The sequence below is a fragment of the Limulus polyphemus genome, unplaced genomic scaffold (genome assembly GCF_000517525.1).
Source record: "Limulus polyphemus unplaced genomic scaffold, Limulus_polyphemus-2.1.2 Scaffold2301, whole genome shotgun sequence".
Taxonomy (NCBI): domain Eukaryota; kingdom Metazoa; phylum Arthropoda; class Merostomata; order Xiphosura; family Limulidae; genus Limulus; species Limulus polyphemus.
The window spans coordinates 145154-166523 of record NW_013667911.1 but is presented as its reverse complement, the minus strand read 5'-3'; the positions used below and the strand labels follow the sequence as shown (position 1 = coordinate 166523).

Here is a 21370-nt window from a genome sequence, read left to right as displayed (position 1 = left end):
GGTATATGATACGAGATCATTTGAAAATATACAATTTCATAGACACATACTTTATAAGAAATCTTAATTCTGCAGTTTTCAACTTCTGACTATATACTTTTATACTAATTAATATGATAGTATCAATAAGCTAATTGATTTATTCTTGCTACAGGCTTCAACACATTAACTTTTGGACTCTTCTGTAATGGTCTAACTCTTAGTTTGTAATTCACTGAAACCTATTTACCTTTCTAATGTCTTTCTCTCTCTCAATCATGAATAAATGTTCCATTCTCAATGAAGTTGGAATCTACTAATCTCTATGATTAAGTCTAGAATAACAAAATATCAAGATAACAGAAAAATTACAAAATATTTTTAAATGCTTTCTGATGCATCCATCTAGTTGTCAGTTTATTGAACTTACAATAAAGATGAGCAAAACTGGAGGAATAAACAGAGTGAATAAGATTTTAAAATTTTTTGTTGAAGACAGTTGTTGGTTTTTATATACTAACCCATTGTATGTTGGTGTTGTCTGTCTAGGGGGCATACCCTGGGGAGGATATGGTTTAGAAGGCATCCCTCCAGGGTAGCCATGAGTGTTCTGAGAATAAGGTCCATGTGCCACTGATGTGTTTGTTCCACTATAAGAGTTATGAACTAGTGGACCACTCTGTGTACTAGGTGATACTCCCCAAACAGTAGTGACCACTGATAGCTGTTGCTGGGTGGCATGTGCACCATGGGGAGGAGGTGGACCATGGCCAGTAGGTGGTGTTTGCTGCCATCCCATAGCTGTCATAGTTGAGTCACTGAAATAATGAAGAATGTAGAGAAATTAGAGAAGTTTAGTGTAACTTAATTTTTATATAACTTTTTGAGCCCCTGTTTGTATAGACCTAACATACAAAAATTTCCAGCAAACAGACCATACTGTGATGGTAAATTATCAGAACACAAAATGTTGCAATCATGAATGTTACATTCAGTTTGACATTTATGGTTTTAATTACTTAAGGTAAGGTGATAATAAATTGTACATCACCACACATAGTTTTTTAGTCTTTGTACAAGGCAACAAAATTAAATCCTATTTCTTAGACAGCAGAACTTTTTTCTAAAATCTAGGTTACATTGTGTTAAGTGTGGATTGCAAATAAAAAGTGTAATACTCATTGGATCTTGAGATATGTAAATTTCATCCAGTGAACATTTGCTTCTTAGTAACCATAACTAATCTTTTTTAATCTTAAGCATATTTAATTGAGTATTTAAAATCAAAGACACAATAAGAATAAATATATATATATACAGTAAAATCACAATATTAATGTTAAAAATGAAATTCAATATATCAATATCAAACTAATAGCAATTAAAACTTTATAGATGGATTTTGTAGGAGCCATTCTTCAATTCTATAGTATTCTGTCACTCATAATGGTCCGATAAATGGTGGTACTGCTGTACTGTAGCATTGAGTTGCTTATGTAATCCAACAGATGGCACTAAAGAACTTCAGAACAACACTTCCAATAACGTTCAATAGAGGGCCCAACTATATATTTTTAACATTATATGTAATAAACACAATTTAAATACTTCAGTTTATCCATGAAAAAAATAAAAATGTCAGGTACGTTGAGCTCTATGTATTTTGACAGTTGTTCTTTGTAGTGCACGTTGACTTTATGATAGTTTATTTAAAAAAACAAAAAACTTTGGCACAAACAGTTTAACATTAGTAATTTCACTTGTAATACAATTAGCAACTTTGAAATTTGTTCTGGGCGATTTTTATTTATATAGTCAGTCTGTATTTAAGCCTAGCTATTTGCTGTGTATTAGATTTATAAGTGAACTTGTTATATTCAAAACATTACACTACATTTCAAGAGCTACCTTTACAATAAACTTTCTAAATGTTTTAAACTCAACTATTTTTTCTAGTTATGGTGAAGCAAAAACTCAGTAACTACTCGTTTATTGGATTGTTACTATTTGTGTGTGTGTATGAAACAGCGGGTACTCGAAATAAGACACCACACTACTTGATACCAAAACATAATACGTGAATTCTGGTGAAATAAAACCTGCAAACCCGAGTTTTATTTGCGAAATATTAACGCTTTGGTAACACACAACTTGGGTTGATGCTATGGTGTCATTAAATCGTCTTTTTTCAATTTTGATTTCTTCAAACACACTTATACACCTAGGCTTATTTGGTTACATAAAAAAATTCTAACGACAAAATTTTGCAAGGAATAATAATTCAAATGGTTATCATTCGTTTGTTAATCCACTGTTATGGCAGAGTAACTCTGAACTCAAAATGCTTCACAAACTATATATATCACTGAGTAAGTAAAAAACTAAATCATCTGTCGTAGTTTTAATACATATACCAGAACACTACTCCCAAGAGTATACAGGCATCCCAAAATATTTTACTCAGGTGTTTAAAATAACACAGAAACAGCTGGTGAAATAATAAACAACAACCTATTTGTCCAGCTGTCACAGGACGAACCAACGTTTTCGTTGTTTAGCATTGGAATACCACTACTCATACATTACAAAAAAGTTAGGCTTTGTTGCCATTTGGCGTGATACTAAAAGATGGGAAATTTTTTGTTCCAAATAAAATAACAAAATTGTTTCAGTTTTTCTTTGCAATATAAAATAATTTTTCGTATTGTTGTTTTTGAGAAACACGGTTGTTTACGAAAAACAAAACGAGTGTGTGATATATCATAATAATGTAGCACGTTGAGCATTTCTAATGGAATAAAAGATGTGTAACTTAGAAAAACGATCATGATAGATTGTAAACCCGGTTTATGAAAATTATTTGAGTATTAATATTGTGTGATTGGGTTGATCCCCACGAGGAAGAATGACTTCCATTCTAAGAACCCATGAGTGAAAGCAACGGAAAATGTGTTTCTATCAACCACACTACCTGCGTAATATCTAGTACAGTCGAGGTCTTTCCCTCAATACCAAGGCTAAACAGGCCCGCGGGGGTAGGACAGGCACTTGAGTAGTTTAGGCTCTATTTAAATCATCAATTTTATAGGGTGTAAATCAGATTAAGCAAGTGAGTTTTCATTATTAGCAATTTTATTCAAGTCACTTACAAACCAGATTGATAAAGAAGAATTAACAATACATTATTTATTTGATTTTATTCGAATTAACTCAGCTACCATTCACAAGAACTGTCGAACCGGCAAGCTAGACTTCTAGTTCACGAGTAAAAGAAAATACTTACATTAATGTTACAATGTTTCGTTTTTAATGTGAAACAACATGTGATTAACAGTAACAATTACGCCTGTTTATTAATTGAATTATATTTCATTAAAAAACAGAAAAGAAATCTATAAAGACAACACCAGAAAAAGCCGTGTTCTAAGACAAAATGAGAATCACTATCAGGCTACATATTATTTTAAATGAATCTCTACAATATGACCAGTTTTAATGTCAGCATTAAGAAAACGATTGGAGTTCTGTAAAACTTGAAACTTTATCAAATGTTACCTAAATTTTGCAAATGCGTTTATCTTAGCAGCCCTATCATATTGCAAAATATTAAATACATAAATTACTCAAGGTTACAGAACTACCTTTTCGCAAAACACGCAAACATGTCCAAATACACGCACATTAACTTATTTTCGGAAAGTGAACTCGCCTGTAACGAACGTAATGGTTTAAAATACAGTACTAGAGGCGCGGAAGGTACTTTTATAAGTAAGACACACCCACAATATTATACTTCATAGTAGAGCATGGCTGTGATAACAGGCATTAGTACAAAGAACTAGATATTATTATGTGTACGGTAAAAAACGTTTTACACAAGCCTTTGTAAATCTATCAATAAAATTTTCAAATTATGCATTCCATGGCAAAATGTCAATTTAACATGAAGGTCCAATAATAAACATTTTTTACAATTCTGCAGAAACAGATAAGTGATGTTTCAATAAAAAAGAAGAATTGCATCTAACGAACCAATCTGTGCTTTTTGAATTTACTCCTTTAACTTCCACCACAGGTTTACTGGAAGTTATACAAAACAGTGTAATAAATCTTGCCATAAAATCACTGTACGTCTTAACACATTAGGATAATTAACAATAATTTATCTGAATTGGTCCTCTCTTTCTTTTTTTTTCTCTTCTCCCCTGCACAGAACTTCAAAAATACTTTAACTGAATTGATATACATTTGAAACGCAAGTAATCTCCCTTAAGTGTAAGTTTTGGAAGATTACATACACAGTATAAAAGACCGCAAGACGTGAAAAAACAACGAAAAATGTTAAACACACGTCTGTAACAAAAACCTTCAACGATTTTGTCTATGCCATGTAACACAGTTTATACTGTCTAATGAAGGCCTTTTACCCGAAACGTTGTAAGTAATAACAAAAAAAAGTTTTTGTTACAGGCGTGTGTTTTAACATCTTTAGCCGCGGCATAGCTGCTCATACAACGACTGTTGTTTTCAACTTTCAACTCATAGCTCCGTCATCTCTTGATCGGTTTGAGATCTAATTACAGTTTTGGACCCAGGATGTCAAACCCTTTCGATTGATGTATTTGACCACTCCCAAAGTCTTATACATTAACTTACTCTAATCCTGCCTAAAGGAATTTCAATTTGAGGGTAGACTGGGAAGAGTTCAAGATGAGTAATAAAATTGAATTGGGTATACCCGCGCCCCATGCTTGGTATTGCTGGCGCACAAACATATAGATAATAAAAATGAAAAAAAAAGGTCTCATGGATTAATCTAATCCTGCCTATAAGAATTTCAAGTGCCGCGGCTATTGATGATTCCCTCTTGTTTCATTGGAAGATTAAATTATTATTTGCTATATATTATTATTATAGACATTGTATCAGAAGAAAACTGTCACGATAGAATTTCTCAGTTCGAAGTATTGGAAACTTTCGTTCATGTTTATAAGTTTAACTTTTAAGAACGACCAAAAGATCAATTATACACACACAATATGTATTTATACCGTGTTTTGGCAAATTCATGCGCGTTTGTAAAACATCGGTCACATTCAACCTGCTGGATTTTCAGAGCACAAAACAATGGTACTGATTTGAACTGCTGGTCTGAACGTCAATATTGCAACGAAGCGTTCTACGTCGTCTCCCACGTCGTGCAATATGTGCACCTGGTCATGTTCGCTTATTACTCGACGCTTCATACACTAAATAACCAAAGTATTGATCACCAAACTGGGTGCACTGTAAGAAGCCCGATGCTAAAATTTTCCCACAGCCTACAAGCGTCAATATTGCAAAATGGGATAAATATTTGGGTAAATTCCGTGTTTATGTAATGTGTTACAACCGTGGTACAATCCGTTTGACGTTGTTAGTCGACTTTCCAAACGATAACGCTTCATTAAAAATAAACATGCCTATGGATAAGTGAAGGAAATATTTTATTTCTGACTTGAAGGCATAATTCTCATGCCGGATTTAAAAGAGAAGATCACGAAATACCCGATCAAAGAAACAAACGACAGCGAGATTGATTAACGAATTACTGGACACGAGTTTCTCAACGCGCGGATACCGGTGGGTGGGAATAACACGAGCTTCAGGGCCCTCAAAGAAGGTCACCCACCGACTAGACTTAAGTTCCGGTAGTGATGGCTATCGGCGGCCACTGGTCACGGCTTTCTTCGAGGCAGTGAACTCACGATCTCTGAAATCGCTCGAGATGGAAGGTGAGTGACCTAAACTACGAAACTAGATTCATGACGTCAAAGTTCTCATCTTTTAAAGTGGAATGAAGATCCGTGACAGCTCTTACTTGGATTTTGGCTCGCTTATTTGAAAACCCATCGTTTTTAAAGTATAAATACCGAGCATAGTAACATCGTAATAATCTTTCATTAACAGTATCCAAGGGTGTACGTTTAACAGAAATCGAATATTACAGAATGTACATGTAAAATCTAATAATAAAGTTTTGTTCACTGAAAGGTTTCTACCAGAATTAGATAGAAATCGCACTGTAGTGGCATGTGTTAACTGCTGACATTTTGAACGCTTTTACGTTAATATGCTAAAAACACAGAATCTGCTATCTTTGTTCACTTGAACTCAGTCCAATAAACCTCTGAAACGACATCGCATGCTGTAACTGAAAATCATGGCATTCTTCCAAGAAGTAAAAGTTCGTCTATTTAACTAGCTAAATACACTGTACAGTATTTGAGGTAACTTTCAGTACCTCGTAGCTTGTCAAATCATTAGAACCCCCCAGTAAGCACTATTATCTAATAGTAATATAATAAATATCAAACCAGCAAACCACTTTGTTGCAAAATACGACACACACAAACGTTTAATTTACGTTATGGTAAGTTGTGTGTTGTCTATTTTACCTGCCACGTGCTTGTGAGCTCTCTTTTATTAGTCAACTAAACCTCTAAATTGAAATGATTCATGGTGAAAAGTGGGAATGGGTAGGTTATGCTTCAGTGCTACGTTACGCTTGAATCGCCTTAAGTAGGGGTTTCTGTCCTGATTTTTTAACGTATATAGGTAGTGACAAAATACAAAATAAAATGTACCCTGTTGTTAGAGGTCTAAAGCCTGTTGAAATGCTTCGTTCACTTGTTACAAGTAACTGTCGTGTACAAACTTTTACAAAGAAACTGCACATTCCTCAAAAACACCTGACAGCAAGTACTGAAATAAGCGTGTTAAGCATGAAGGCCATGTTAATATAATTAGTATACAAGTCTTAATAATGAGTGATCACCTATATGCATAATTCATATGCAAATTTTGACGAGTTTTTCTACGTTTACTCTATGTGCTTAGTTTCACAAGAACCTACATTTTTTTTTTTGTATTGTAGTTTCACAGTAACCCGCAAGATTAAAGAGCCTTAAAATTCTAAAGTCCATGGGTTATAAACAATGGCACGTATTTATTAAGTATTTAAGATAGCAAGTAGTATTTATTAATCAGTCATCTATAGTTCTGACTGCCAAGAAAGTCTGGAAAATGCCTTCCACCTAAAGCTATGACTTAATAACAGCGCCCTCTATAGGAAAATTTTATTTTTGCACTTGAGCTACAAGATACTCCAGAGAACTATCTACCTGTTTCGCAATATTTTTTTTAAATAAGCGTATTTTAAAAGTTGATAATTAGGGTTTCATAATTCTGTGTTCAAGTATACTCGCGCACATTTTCATCGCTAACACCGAGAAAACAAACAATGTTTACCCTCATAAAAAATACTAACAATATTTTCTTAACCATCTAAATGTTTCAAATAAATGTAATATTTTTAAACGTTAAACTTCTTTGGAGTTTTGTTTAAGAAACAAATTTTCGACCTGAGTGTAGAAGCTGAAACATCGTCTCACTCGACTAGAAACAGGCTGGAGCAGTCCATTAAAGCCCAAACTATACTATACCTACAACTGCCTAAAATACTCTTGAAACAAAATCACGACCAGTTGTTCGTTAATTTAAGATTTACTTCAACCACTGTACGGCAGTATATCGTCTAGTCCAGTGGTTCTCAAACGTTTCAGGCTCGCGAACCACTTTTTGTTATTTTTTTATTTTTTTTAAATTACAAACCCAGGCCTAATCTAAAAAAAGATAAAACCTAGTAACAAAAATTTATATTTTTAACACTTACCCATTAATGCGAAGGTTGCGATTGTTTTTTTTTCTGGCACGATTGAAAAATATGTGGTACCATTTTTGTCAATTTTAAGGGAAGAAAATAATGGCGAATCTATGCAAGTAGAGGGTGAAACTTTATGCGAGGGTAGCAATATGTATATGTACATAGAAGGCTCAGATAGGGCTTATTACAAATTTTATAATTTTTTATGTTAATTGTGTCGTGTACCACCGATATTAACTACACGTACCAACAGTGGTACGCGTACCACAGTGTGAGAATCCTTGATCTAGTCTAATTACTGGCATAATTAACTAGTTTACTTCGCAATAGATGGGGCTATATTTATAACCCGAGTTATAATTTAAGTACGTACAAATGGGGTCAGGCCTGCAAGCTTCTGGTCCTCTCACGGGCAACTTCCTTATATCCTGGGCTTGTATGTTACTTCGTCATGTCTCTGAGTTTTCAAAAATCCAACAGTTCGAGATGTGTTCGAAAAAATCTTGTTAGGTAATTCATCTTGGTACCTGTATCGTGACTACAGTCGCCTAAACGAACTGCCTCCCGAAAATGTTGCTTTAATATTTTCTACCTAAAATTATTTATGTTCTTTCCTAAACAGAAATTCCACTAGTGGGATCACCCATAATTCTGATTTAAGATCATCTGTGCGTTTATCTACATGCCTTTTTCAAAAGATCTCAAAAATCAGTCGGAAAAATACTATGTATCTCATATTTCCTGTGAAACACCTAAAATATCCTTGGATAGTTATAGCCAAATATTTGACAAATACTCTGTGAAGCACTCAAATGGCAACCAGTAGGCCGATACGTCAGCAATCACATATTGAAAGAAAATAGTCTCTCTCTTACACTCATTTATTATTTAAAATTAAAAGGTATGCCAGAGATCTCATGTTATATATATATAACAAACGATTATGCTAAAAATCACATTTTGGAATGTGGCGGTAACTAAATTCAAATGATATCTCGGTTGATAAGGGCCCGGCATGGCCAGGTGGTTACGGTTCTCGACTCGCAATCTGCGGGTCGCAGGTTCGAATCCCCGTCCCACCAAACAACCCGTGGGAGCGTTATAATGTGACGGTCAATCCCACTATTAGTTGGTAAAAGATTAGCCCAAGAGTTGGCGGTGGGTGGTGATGACTAGGTGCCTTCCCTCTAGTCTTACACAGCTAAATTAGGGACGGCTAGTGCAGATAGCCCTCGTGTAGCTTTGCGCGAAATTCAAAAACAAACAAACAAACAAACTGTTCATAAGTATCGCTCAAACACGAGCTTAAACTTTAACAGGGCTGCTGATATTCAGGCACAACACAATGGTTTAGAATTACCTTATGCTGTATTTCAAATCAAATTAAATTTTATATTCATTAGTTTAGTGAAACTGAAGGCATACGCTTGCCAAGATGTCGTTTTAATTAAAAATTTTATGTAAGGGTACCCCTCTCTCTTTCCTGTATAGCTATTTAAAACATGCCAGACAAATAAATTATTTAAAAGGGACGCGACAATTAAAATCCCACATTATTATCCCTATGCTATGTGAAACTTCTACCAGTATTCAAATTCAAGCAGTTTCCAACCAGTATTATACACATGCAACAGGCATTCAATAAACAAACTATATTTTATGAGAGAGAGTAAGACACAAATAACTGTCTTAATAAAAAAAAAGTTATTACTAATACAGGATAAATAGCTTATGGTCGAATGACGAGCACAACAAAATATAATTCCATACGTGTGTGTTTTGCTAATTACCAAAATGTTGTTCATGTGGTTAGCCCAAGACATTAAAGTTATTCATATCTACAAGTGATATAAAAGAAAACTAAAAATTAGTTACTTTTTTAAACTGGTAAAACAAATTCAGTTTACTAAAATTTATGTTCACACAGGTTTCATGGTGATTAGACACTTTTTCAACAAATGTAATTACATTATTGATATGACAACGAAAGTGAACTGAGGAATTCTGCATGCGTTTTTGTTTCTGGGACACTCGAGAAAAAGTGAAGGCTTAATGACACGCCAACTATAAGTGACAACACCACTGTAAAATAGGTTACAAGAATCTTTTAAGCCCACGTTTACGAATGATTTCCTAACTAGTGCATGGTTAATCAACTAGAAGTAAGAAGGAAACACTGTGGCCTGACCCAAGACAACTTTTGTAAACAAGTTTGTCAGGTTGAGGGTGTTGATTTATAAAGGATGTTATTTTCAACACCAAACAAAACTTTTGGGCCAGTCACATCTTGAAATTCAGAAGAAAAAAGTCTTTTAGAAGAACTATCAGCCAAATTTCCACCAGTTTAACACACAGTCAATATGAAGGAATTTGTAAAGGACTTCACATATTACAGAAAACTTTTTTTTTTGTTTTTAACTTGTAATTACTCATTAATGATTACGAGAAACAGCCAATTTCCAGTGTAAATTCTTTATTTCCTCAACCTTTCACCTTGTGGCTTTATCAAGAAAGTAGACACCTTGCGGAATGCAAGTCCAGTCTTAACAGAACAATTACTAACGACAATACTTGTTTAAGTTGTCCTTTTTCTTACTTGAAATGGTCTATTTTTTAAGATTTTCAATGCAATTTTATCTTCATTGTAATTCAAAATAAACGATAAAAAAATAAACATATATTTCAGTAGTGATAAACCACAAAGATAATAAGACAATTAATACGTGTAACATTAACAAATATAGTGAGCTAAGCCTACTTTTGTGGCTCATTCATACAGAACTGCCTGTGAAACGTACAACAAACTTTGCGAAAAGGTACAAGTATTTTTTTATACCGACCAATACGGTAAAAAATTTCACCTGTTCTGAAGTTTGTATGCATGTTATGTTTGATATGGAATCCATCATGTTGTAAACAAGTTGTAGCCTCATTGGAGTTATCCTTAACTACGCTGAAGGTTTCCGAAGTTAGTCCAGCGATTAAAGTAGTAGTCCTTTCCTTCAGGTAATTAAATGTGCATGGATTATTGCAATAAGCACAGGTTTTAAGAGGTCTCAATCGAAAGAAATCATACAGGTTGAGATATAGCGAGTGTTATGGTCATAACAATGGACACCTATAAGGTAGAGACCCTGTATATACCAATACAAATATGCCTCAGTAGTTATCTTCCGATATTACCAGTCTTGCTATAGAACTGCAATATTTTCAAATACAAATAGCTTAGGGCCACTAGGTGACGTTTTTCTATATTACTGTAGTAAATATGAAATGTGATTTGAAATACATACTACATGCATTTTCTAACTTTTTATTCTCTACCAAATTACCTACTAAAAATTATAATACATGGGTAAAACTGAAATAAAATGCTACGGTTAATGGCTGCTGTCAGTAAAAACTAAATTGTTCGTGTTTTTATATCGATCTTAAACGCTTTCGTTAATATACAGTAATAAATGGGCGAATAGTTAAAAAATAAAATGTGATGCAATTCAAATTTTCGACATTATATCTGCAAAAATAATCTGTGGAAGTTGCAACTTACACAAAAACACACACAAAGACCTACCCCTGAACCGGAGGAAGGGTCTTCTGCAAAGACTGATGCATTCCAGGGGTGAGTTTAGGTAATCCGTCCCCTTCTCTTGTCTTCTGGTGACGCAGAAGTAACAATCGGCCAAGGTCTTCACACCAAACAGAAAGAAGTGCTAATTACAAGAAAAAAATATTTTTTTAAAACTGATATCTGATATAATCTAATCGGTAACTGCATATTCCTTAAAACTGATATAATCTAATCGGTAACTGCATATTCCACTAGTTAAACCAAATAATGTATGTGAAATTGTAGATGAATATCATCTAATAATCAGTCAAAAGAATAATATAATTTACACCATCTAAGCTTAAAAGATGGTTTAGATATGTTTATGATATATTTTTGGTGTTGAGACATGGAAGTAGTGTTAAAAGAATTTATACTATTCAAATAACCTACAGTCTTCAATACAATTTACACACAAAATAGAAGAAAACAAATGTTTGCCATTTTTAGATGCATTTCTTCATAAAGATGGGAGTGTTAACATAGAAATGTATTAGTTTATCGGATTACCGTAAAACATTTGTCAGTAAGTACATGCCGCCACACCAAGAATTTTGTCATACGAAATCACAAATAATAGTAGCATTTTATCGTTATGTTTATTGGGTGTTATGAATATGTAATAAATATTGAGGGGGGTGTCATTTCCTGATAAACTATCACACAAAGGTTTCTTTAGATCTAATAAAGCAAGTGCATTTTTTTAACAGGTTAAATCCTCACCCTCTGAAAAAAAAACCTGGATCTACTCCCTGAATATGGCTGTCAAAAGGGGAATTAAACCTCAATATTGAAAGAGCATTACATAAATTTAAGAATAGTTTGAAGAGAGTAGAAAATATTATATTAAAATCTTCATGTAATAAAGATAAAAAGATATGTTAACGCTATCCATGCGGGAAACGGGGGGGGGTGCTTGGGGTTCAAAACCTCTCCTAAGCTATAAACTTTTAAAGTTTGTGCATAACTATATAATAGGAAATGTCATATTTAGATAGCTGAATACTCATCTCTAATGTGAACTAGTTTAAAATAATGATAGATACATTTATTTTATTATTCGCTCAGTAAACATTATAATATACAAGGAAGACAGTTACAGCTTTGTTTCAGTTTCTCAGCTGTGAGTGCTCTTTGGCGCACAAATCTAACCACCGCGTGTAATGAGTAATAATGACAAGTAACAACTTTACGTTTAGCATGTTGCTATAGCTACACCTAGAGCTTTAATTTCAAGAAATTGTTTTTTATAATAACTGTATTCAAAAGAAGAGGAATTCTATCGTTTTCTTGTCAAAAATACAATCTCCCCGAGAGTAACTATTTTTAGTATCATCCTAGATATTTAGAATTGGTTTAATAAAACACAACTGTTATTCTAGATTAACATACTCCTCATGATATATGTTTTGTATCTAAGCTATATAATAAAATAAAATAAATAAAATGGGGTAAATTCTAAAAAATAATTAAAAAAAGACAAAAATAAAAACGTTATATTATATTGTATTTTATAATAAATTTTAAAACTAAGTATTTTAGTCTATGATATAAATATGCAATTTTCATATCAACTATAATGCATTATTTGGGAATTTGGTGGACTGGACATACTAGCCATCCCACCTTAAAAATCTTGGTTTCACGCCTACATCGATGCTATGTTACATTCCTATATTAAGTAGTCAGATATTCAGTAATTTTAAAAATCAACATAAGCTTATTCCATTTTCGAATGTACGAAAACATTATATCTGATTTTAGCTGGTATTAAGGATAAGTTAGAGTCAATGAGAAAAGTGGGATATATAAAACTAAATGTGAATATATATATAGGTCAAACTAAAAAATCCGAAATACAGGTACGAATAATATCACGTAAGAACCAATACAGTGAATTCTGCTTCAGCTAAACATGTACCAATTACTTAATATAATATTTTTTACAGCATAAGACTGTAATATTATCCAAACCAAAAAATTTAATTGCTTATAACATTATAGAATTTCTAGAAGTAATAAAAAACTATAATAAAGATAATGTTAACATGTGTCGTGCCCCATTATGAATATGTTGATTATATACATAGACATAAGACTTACTAAAAAGGTATAAAAACAGTAACCGTGTGTCCTTTAACTCACTTCTGTAGATGATATGGCAGCCACACCAAAACATAGAATTTTTATAACAAGTTTTTACGCTGTATACAAGCAAACGGTGTGTTTAATTGATTTTAACACCAATACACGAGTACTTACGGTAATGTTGTGGCGATCGAATATCAATCGTTGTCATGATTAATAGCCTACACGATCACTTCAGTCCAATTATTTAGTATTTTTTTCTCAATTATAATTAGATACTAAGTACTAACTAGTTTTAATCCTACTCGGTTGCCCCAGTTCAATGGATAACGCACCTGGCTTCCGTCCAGAAGGCCAAGGATTGAATCTCGACCACTGAAAAGAAATAGTAATTCTCGCGATCCCCCTGAATACTGCAGCACATTAGCAGCCGAAACATAGGTTAAAAACTACATAATTAGTACCTAAGTGTAATTTTAAAAAAGCACTAATTCATAATTCTAAACTATGACTGGGATTAAGATGCTTATATTTCAAAGTTTATCCTTGCTTATTCATGACAAGCTGCAACTAAGTGTAAGTTCACTTGCTCAATTTCCTCATTAGCTCTGTTATTAATATGTAAAATAGTTTTCTCTTAAAACTAAGTTAAACTGGTCTACCATAATGGGGTCATTCGATGCTTGGATCGCAGATATAAAGATTACTAATAAAAACAACAAATAATGTATAACACTAATAATTAAAACATTAATAACAAAGACAAATTGGCCACGACAATGAAAAAACACATGGCGAAGAGTATGACCAATTCAACAATATTTAACTGAGATACAAGGCAATGAAACATGTATGAAATGGTATATAAAGGTATATTTCTAACAAGAAAATGACTAGAAGACCTGTTTGTTTTTAATTATTGTAGAACATAAAATACTTTATTGAAAAGTGAAATATAACTTTAAGCATGTTTGCATTAAGTCGATGATATTCGAATCAACATAAAAAATTTGGTATTTTCAAGCTGAACAAAACCTTATGCGACACATGGAGTAAACGTCCAGGTCAGAGACCCCAAAGGTCATGCATAACCATCCCTAATTTTAAATGCTGACCAGAGGAAGGGTAATCAATCAGCAGAACCGACCACATACACGGTTACTCTTAACTGATTAGCAGGATTGAATGTCAGTTATAGCGCCCCACAGCTGAAAACGCAGAGGGTGTTCAGCGATATATCGTGGTATGAGCCTTGTATCTTTCGATCAGCAGCCCGACAAGCTAACCACTAGGCTCAGCCTGGCTTATCACAGAGTGAATAAAAACAATACGCTTCAACACTTCTAAATGCTTGATAGAGACTAAGAGAATATGAATAAAATTATACGCGTGTATGTTTCTATACGAAACAGAAAAGAGATTATCTGGAAGAAGAATGGTTCCTCTTATATCTAAAGTATGAATAAACTTTTATACAAACATGCACAAAGGGAAATGGTAACTACCAATCTCCACACTGACTATGAATATACACAAAACATATTAGTGTAAGTTGTTTCATATGAATCATACAAATACAGGTCAAGCTGTGTACTATAACAGTTTCTTCAAAAGCACACACCAGGTTCAATCTCTTGTACGCCTATCTTATAACCTATAAATTCGTTAGATAAACACATACACACGGCACATTTGCGAGGACAAAGTCAATAACATCACTGAGTAAAGTAATAGTGATATACTATATCAGATTTTGGGTTAATATGTTGACACTTTTAATTTGTGAAGAAAAGCTTTATACCACGTAACTGGTGCCTTAGTTTCTATCTGCCAATACCTCTAGCATTATAAATATTTAGAAAGGAATTGAATTAACATGAATTATTAATAATATTATAAATAGTTAATGAATGTGATGTGAAACACTCGTGTACTTTTAATTTAAGCATAAAATTGACTTTCTCTTTAGCACTATCATATGAGACTGAACTTTTAATCTCTGGACACACAAAAGCTCATTTCTCGAAACTATTGAAACTCGTAATTTTCAATTAGTCAAGCTCCTTGCTTGGGTTCTTTTCTCAATAAGATTATAATGAGAAACTTCTATTCTTTTTTCAGCGCTATAAGTATTGTTTTATACTCTAAGGCTATAGAATTATCCAAGTTTTGGATAATACTGGTTTGAAAAATAACAGTTTAGACATAACGAGTGGATGGTTGCAAAACCTGAAATCATAAAAATAAAACACGATCAAACCAAACCAGGTCACTTAAAAAAACAATGACAATTACGATCTGAAAAATTACTTGTAAAAAAATGCTACTTACGCCAACATTTGCTAACAACGGTTTTAATAATAACGCGGTCTGCATACGCGTGATGGGTTATTTGTGGCATTTCAGCATTGGTCAAACTTTAAAAAAAGGTGTCAATGCGTTAACTAAATATATAACATTATCTTATAACTTACAAGACTTATGTAAAACAACATCGTTAGAATCTTTCAACCTTCTTTTTTATTTATTTTTTTTAAACAGATGAAAGTATGTTATGATTTTTGCTGCCTTCAACCGGATTCTCCACCATGAACGATCATGTCATTTACAGAACATGACAAAAGGAAGACTTTCTGGTCCTGATACCTCAGCGGCAGTATTAGAACAATAAACTAAACATTGCGTTTCGATAATGCTACTATCTATGCATTATTTATTGGTCTATGTAATACTGAACTCACTGAAGTATGTCTTCGAACGTCAACTTTCGACAATTTCAAACAATCGAGCGTTAAGCCTATACGGCCTTGACCAATCACAACGCAAGAAGACACTTCAGTCCTGATCATAGCAATACTTTCTTGCTGGCTACAACCAATGGCACATATGACGTGATGTTAATTAGTGGCGACCTCCAGACAAGTACCTTCGCTCTATAACAGCTATTAATGAATAAGGGGAGACAAATCTACAGTGACTGTTTTACATGCGGTGAATCATAAATCCAAAATTAAATAGTAAAATTGGAACGAAATATTTTTCTGGGATTTTTTTCAAAATACGAATACACACATACATATATATATATATATTCATTTTGAAATACGGTACATGATTTTATTATTAATGTTATAATTTTAAGGCTGAATATTTTACTCATAATTTATTAAATATTAAGTCGTATTTTTCTTTAAACTTTCAATTAAAAACCTACAGCGTCACGATTCTCCTCATTTTATATGATCGGTTATCAAATATTCTTCAGCGACAAGCTTATGAAAACAATAACTGACATCCCCGTTATACCTTGGAATTATCATATATGTTTCTTAATATAATCTTTTCTTCAAATTCCCTAAAAATATATTATTATATTATTTATATTATTTTAAAAAAGTTGTTTAAACAAATCCAAACTTCGAAGGATAAACCAGTATTAACAACAAATGTATTCGTTATAATAATATTAACGATATTTTAACTGCGCGTACGACTTATTAAAATATAATTAGTTAAAAATGCACGTGGTATTTACGCGTTAGCATGACTTAAGTCTTGCCTCCCTCGTGCATTACTGATAAAATATCGTAAATAATTTAATCAATAAGTAAAAGTAAGTGGCATTTCTATATTCCATGAACTCTGAAGGCAAATCGATTCAAATAAGAAACTTTCGCGCTAAATATTGGGCAAACAAATGGTTTATTTCTCGGTAGCTTTTAATTTAAACCGCATTATAGTTCCAAAAATATAACTATCATTGACTCAACATACCAAGAGTTTCAATCTTGCAAAATAACGAATACGTTCTAACTGAATAAAAATACTACAAATCCAGGTTTTTTACTTGTTAACGTTGGTGAATATTTTTCATTGACAAGTTTCACACAAAACGTTGTAACGGCGACGAACATGCACCTCGAATAAGGATTATATGAAAATTTAATGATAAAGTATTATAGTTTTAGAAATAAGAACAGTATTTCTTAAAAGGCACCCAGTAATTCTTGTTAATTCATGTACGACGATCACTAGCGCAACATTTTGATTCAAAAATGTCTTGAGATATGGGAGTTTATGAAAGTGTAACCCACCCCTCCCCGTCTTTCGACGCAACAGTTTATAATGGTGATTTGAAAAAGGGTCTGAATATCGAGCATGAAGAAATTTGTTGGAAGAATATAAGGGCAAATATTTTCTCCCAAAAATGCTTTGCAATCGAAAGGTTAAGCCCATTGTTTTTATGACATTGTTAAGCCCATTGTTTTTACGACATTCTGGTGTAAAAGACTGTTTCCTTGACTAGGCTAGATCATGCCTCTGTTCTAGGACAAGCACAAAACGTAAAATGCTCAAACTATATACTGGCAGAATGCATTTTTCATGAGTGATCCTCACGATAGAGGGCTGCTGCTACATACTAGTGATAGAAGTAGAGCTTCGAGGTTAGCAATCGATGATCCAGACACCACGGTAAATAATTCAGTCTACGACGTGCCTTGCTTCCTTTCTTCTGACATACCTTCCCACGTGCAGACACTGTTAGAAGGCTTATCCACTATCTGTCAAAGCGTGTAGTGGGACTCTTCGGCCAAGTTTACCCTCTTCTATCGTCTTCCTTGTGTAAACACACAAGCTCACTTCTCCTAGGTCCAACTTGAATCGTGAGGAGACTTCAGAAACTTTCATCAGGCCGAACACTTGTGCATTTCAGATCGATGCTCAAAGACAGTACGTATATTATGTAGAAAAAAAGTTGCACTTTCAAGGTGCACGACACTCCCTCCACGGACTTTAGTTTGAGAATGAGAAAAAGGTGTTCAAACATGACAGAAGTAATGTACTTTAAAGTCACGTAAATATTTACAGGATACGTGTAAAAAAATGGTCAGAGATATTTTTCGTACTGCAAGGAAGCAAATTTTAGTTGTTAATAATAATATTTAAACACTAGTATAGATTAGTGGTTAAAGATAAACAAAAGCAAACGACTAACAAAATCGAATAACGTTTTAAGTTTTTGTTCACTGAAAATTCCAATGAAAACATTTTCCAAGTAGAATTTGGCTCGGAAACAATTGTTATACAATTAGATGAGCTTTTTCAGCAATTATAAAATATCAAAAGACATTTAAACTGCCCAAACATGAATCTAGAATTAAAGGAACTGTCGGTTAACACACGAGAAAACTTCATCCTTGAAAGAATAAAATCGTAAATTTTGAGTATTTTATTTCTATTTAAAGTCATGTGAAGATAAAGTTATAATCTAATTTCAATAATCATCTTTAAAACTTAAAACATTTGTGTAAAATTTACACGTCTATGTATTGTTTAAAAATAAGTTATCAAAAACTCCTCTTTGTCGTATAACCAAATACAAGAGTCTAAATAGCGTAATAATGTTTAAATGTTTAGATGAGTTGTTTGCATCATAATAGCTAGGAACACAAACTTCCAAAAGATGGCTATGTTATTGATTACAAGATATTCATATACTGTAATGTAATAATTTCAAAACATAGATAATTATTACCAAAATAATTCAATGCACGGCATTTTAAAATTAGGGTTTATGTGATTCTGTAATCACGCCAATACTATTTCAAACAACGATCCCATAGTTACCCGGAAAATGTGTGTTTAAGAAAGTGTAAGAGATTGGAGCAACAACAACTTATAATTTTTAATTTTAGTAGAAGCCGACCAAATAACGTCGAAACATAGTGGTTTTAATTAAATACAGACCATTGACGGCCTCAATAAGATATTTTAATTGTATATCGATAAACTTCACATTTCATTCATTTTATTTTTAGTAAAGTATAATTTCATTAAAAATTATTCACAAATAATTAATTATTTATTTACTAAACTTAAACGAAAGCAAACAAAAACAAATTTCAAACAGTTAGTCACAGTTTACAAAGCAATTTTAACAAAAAAACTAGAAAAAAAATATGAGCAAGAAAGAAAGAGGGGAAAAACGGAGGAAAGCAACATAAAAGTAAGTCTTGTCTAGATCGGCATTTTGGTCGTTTTGCACGACCTGGGAGGGTCAGGTTCAATTCAGACCTCTTCTTCTGAAAGTAAGAGTGATTACAACTATCGAAATCGTCCAGTGACTTCTCTGGACCGCGCTAAAAACGCGTTAAGTCTCGTTGTCAACGTAAGTTGGGAACTTGGTCATGGTGTCTTCGATCAAATAGAAATACCAAGATTTCAAGTACAAGCTCGGAGAAAGAAAGAAAGAAACAAAAACACGACTGTAACCTTAAAAATAGTTTAATATTTCCACAATTGTGTTTCTTTTATCTTCATATTTTAGCTTTAACTTAAGCAAGCGTTACAGGTTATTAAAACGAAAATCATACTTAGCACTATATATTCAACTTTGAGTAAATACGCTTTTTATAGTCTTAATATTTTACTAAATGAGATGAGCTTGGGTTTAAAAATGGTAAGAAAACTTGCTAAAAGAAAAACTTTGTGTCATCAAAACATTGCACAAGTGGATAGCACTTATTGTGATATACTATGACATCATCACTAGAGGGCGCGACAGAACGTTAAAACCATTAAGTCAATAACAAGTACGTGCCCTTTAAAGCTGATGAAATAGATATTATTCCTCCCACACTCTGGACGAGCTAAGCGAATCCCTCCTACATGATAAGCGTGACGTCAACGAACTTACTACGAAAAAATATGTGACTGTTCTAGGGGCGCATAATCTGAACTTGAGAAGTTAGTATATACAGAGGCAATCAACTTCTGATCGCCATTCAGCGAAAGGGCAGTGGTAAATAACGTTCATACTTTACCAGACGATCTATCTGTTTCGAAAGTTCTATCAATCTCATTATTTTTGTTAGATGTATTTTAATAACAATTTAAGCTGTTAATTGCAAAATAACATCTTCTGTCTAATTTTGCTAGGAATTTTTATTGCATCGCTCTCAAATATTTGATTTTTGTGCTGATTTTAAATTTATGTGGCAAACAATTCGTAACAACTGTTACAGCTATTACGAAAAGCAGTAATATTCTTTAAGCGGTAACTCCAGCTCTGCTCTAGAATGTAACACGGCGCATTCTAACAACCAACAACAACAAATCTAACAATTGTTTTCTCCCAAAGTTCAAGTGCCACAATAATAAAAGCTGACACGAATAATTCTGTCCTAGTGCCTATAAATTAGGCATAAAATACTACATAGATATCTTATCAGTATGTGTACCTCGAACAAGTTGAAGGAATATACGCAATGGTGCCAAATATTTCTTCAAATAGGGGAAATCACCCTGAAATATTTTTAAAATCCCCACTGAAATGTATATTTGTTATTGTCTAGAGTGGAATTTGGGTTTGGTGGATGAGTAAAAACCATCACTTGTGATGTGTACCTGAAAGTTACACGTAGTTCTTGTAGCAAAATCGCCGTAAGAAATTAAAAACAAACACGCAATATCCTTTTTATCTAACTTCTCAACAACAGTGGTGTTTATTGCCAATTTGGGTTTGGTGGATGAGTAAAAACCATCACTTGTGATGTGTATCTGAAAGTTACACGTAGTTCTTGTAGCAAAATCGCCGTAAGAAATTAAAAACAAACACGCAATATCCTTTTTATCTAACTTCTCAACAACAGTGGTGTTTATTGCCAATTTTTGTTTATATTGCAGTTACGGAGGGGACAACAATATAGTGCAACTCACAATTTAATCTGTCTTAATAAATATATATTAAATAATTTATTACTCTTTTTTTTTATCAACAACGTTTTATTTAAAACTGTTAATTATCATATCCTCTGTAAGTTCTGAATATCCATGCCCGCTAAAAATCGCTCTTTAATGATTAATGACAAAATAAAATCCTGGGCTTTGAAACTTAATTCAACGCTATATCCCATTTTTCGTCACCATTACGAGACAACTATTATCAAACATTTTTTACACTAAGCTTAATAGACGATATTAAATCC

The 21370-nt window shown here is 33.0% G+C and overlaps 1 protein-coding gene across 5 annotated transcripts in view; it reads right to left on the bottom strand.

Moving 5' to 3' along the window:
- Positions 1 to 21370, bottom strand: part of LOC106466559 (zinc finger MIZ domain-containing protein 1-like) — a 149854-nt gene that overhangs the window by 20096 nt on the left and 108388 nt on the right. For all 5 annotated transcript variants that reach the window (XM_022394590.1, XM_013926851.2, XM_022394591.1 and 2 more), the window contains 2 exons: positions 11259 to 11397; positions 501 to 797 (listed from right to left, as the gene is read on the bottom strand). In XM_022394590.1, coding sequence (XP_022250298.1) covers positions 501 to 797; positions 11259 to 11397 — 436 coding nt within the window. The remainder of the gene's footprint in view (positions 1 to 500; positions 798 to 11258; positions 11398 to 21370) is intronic.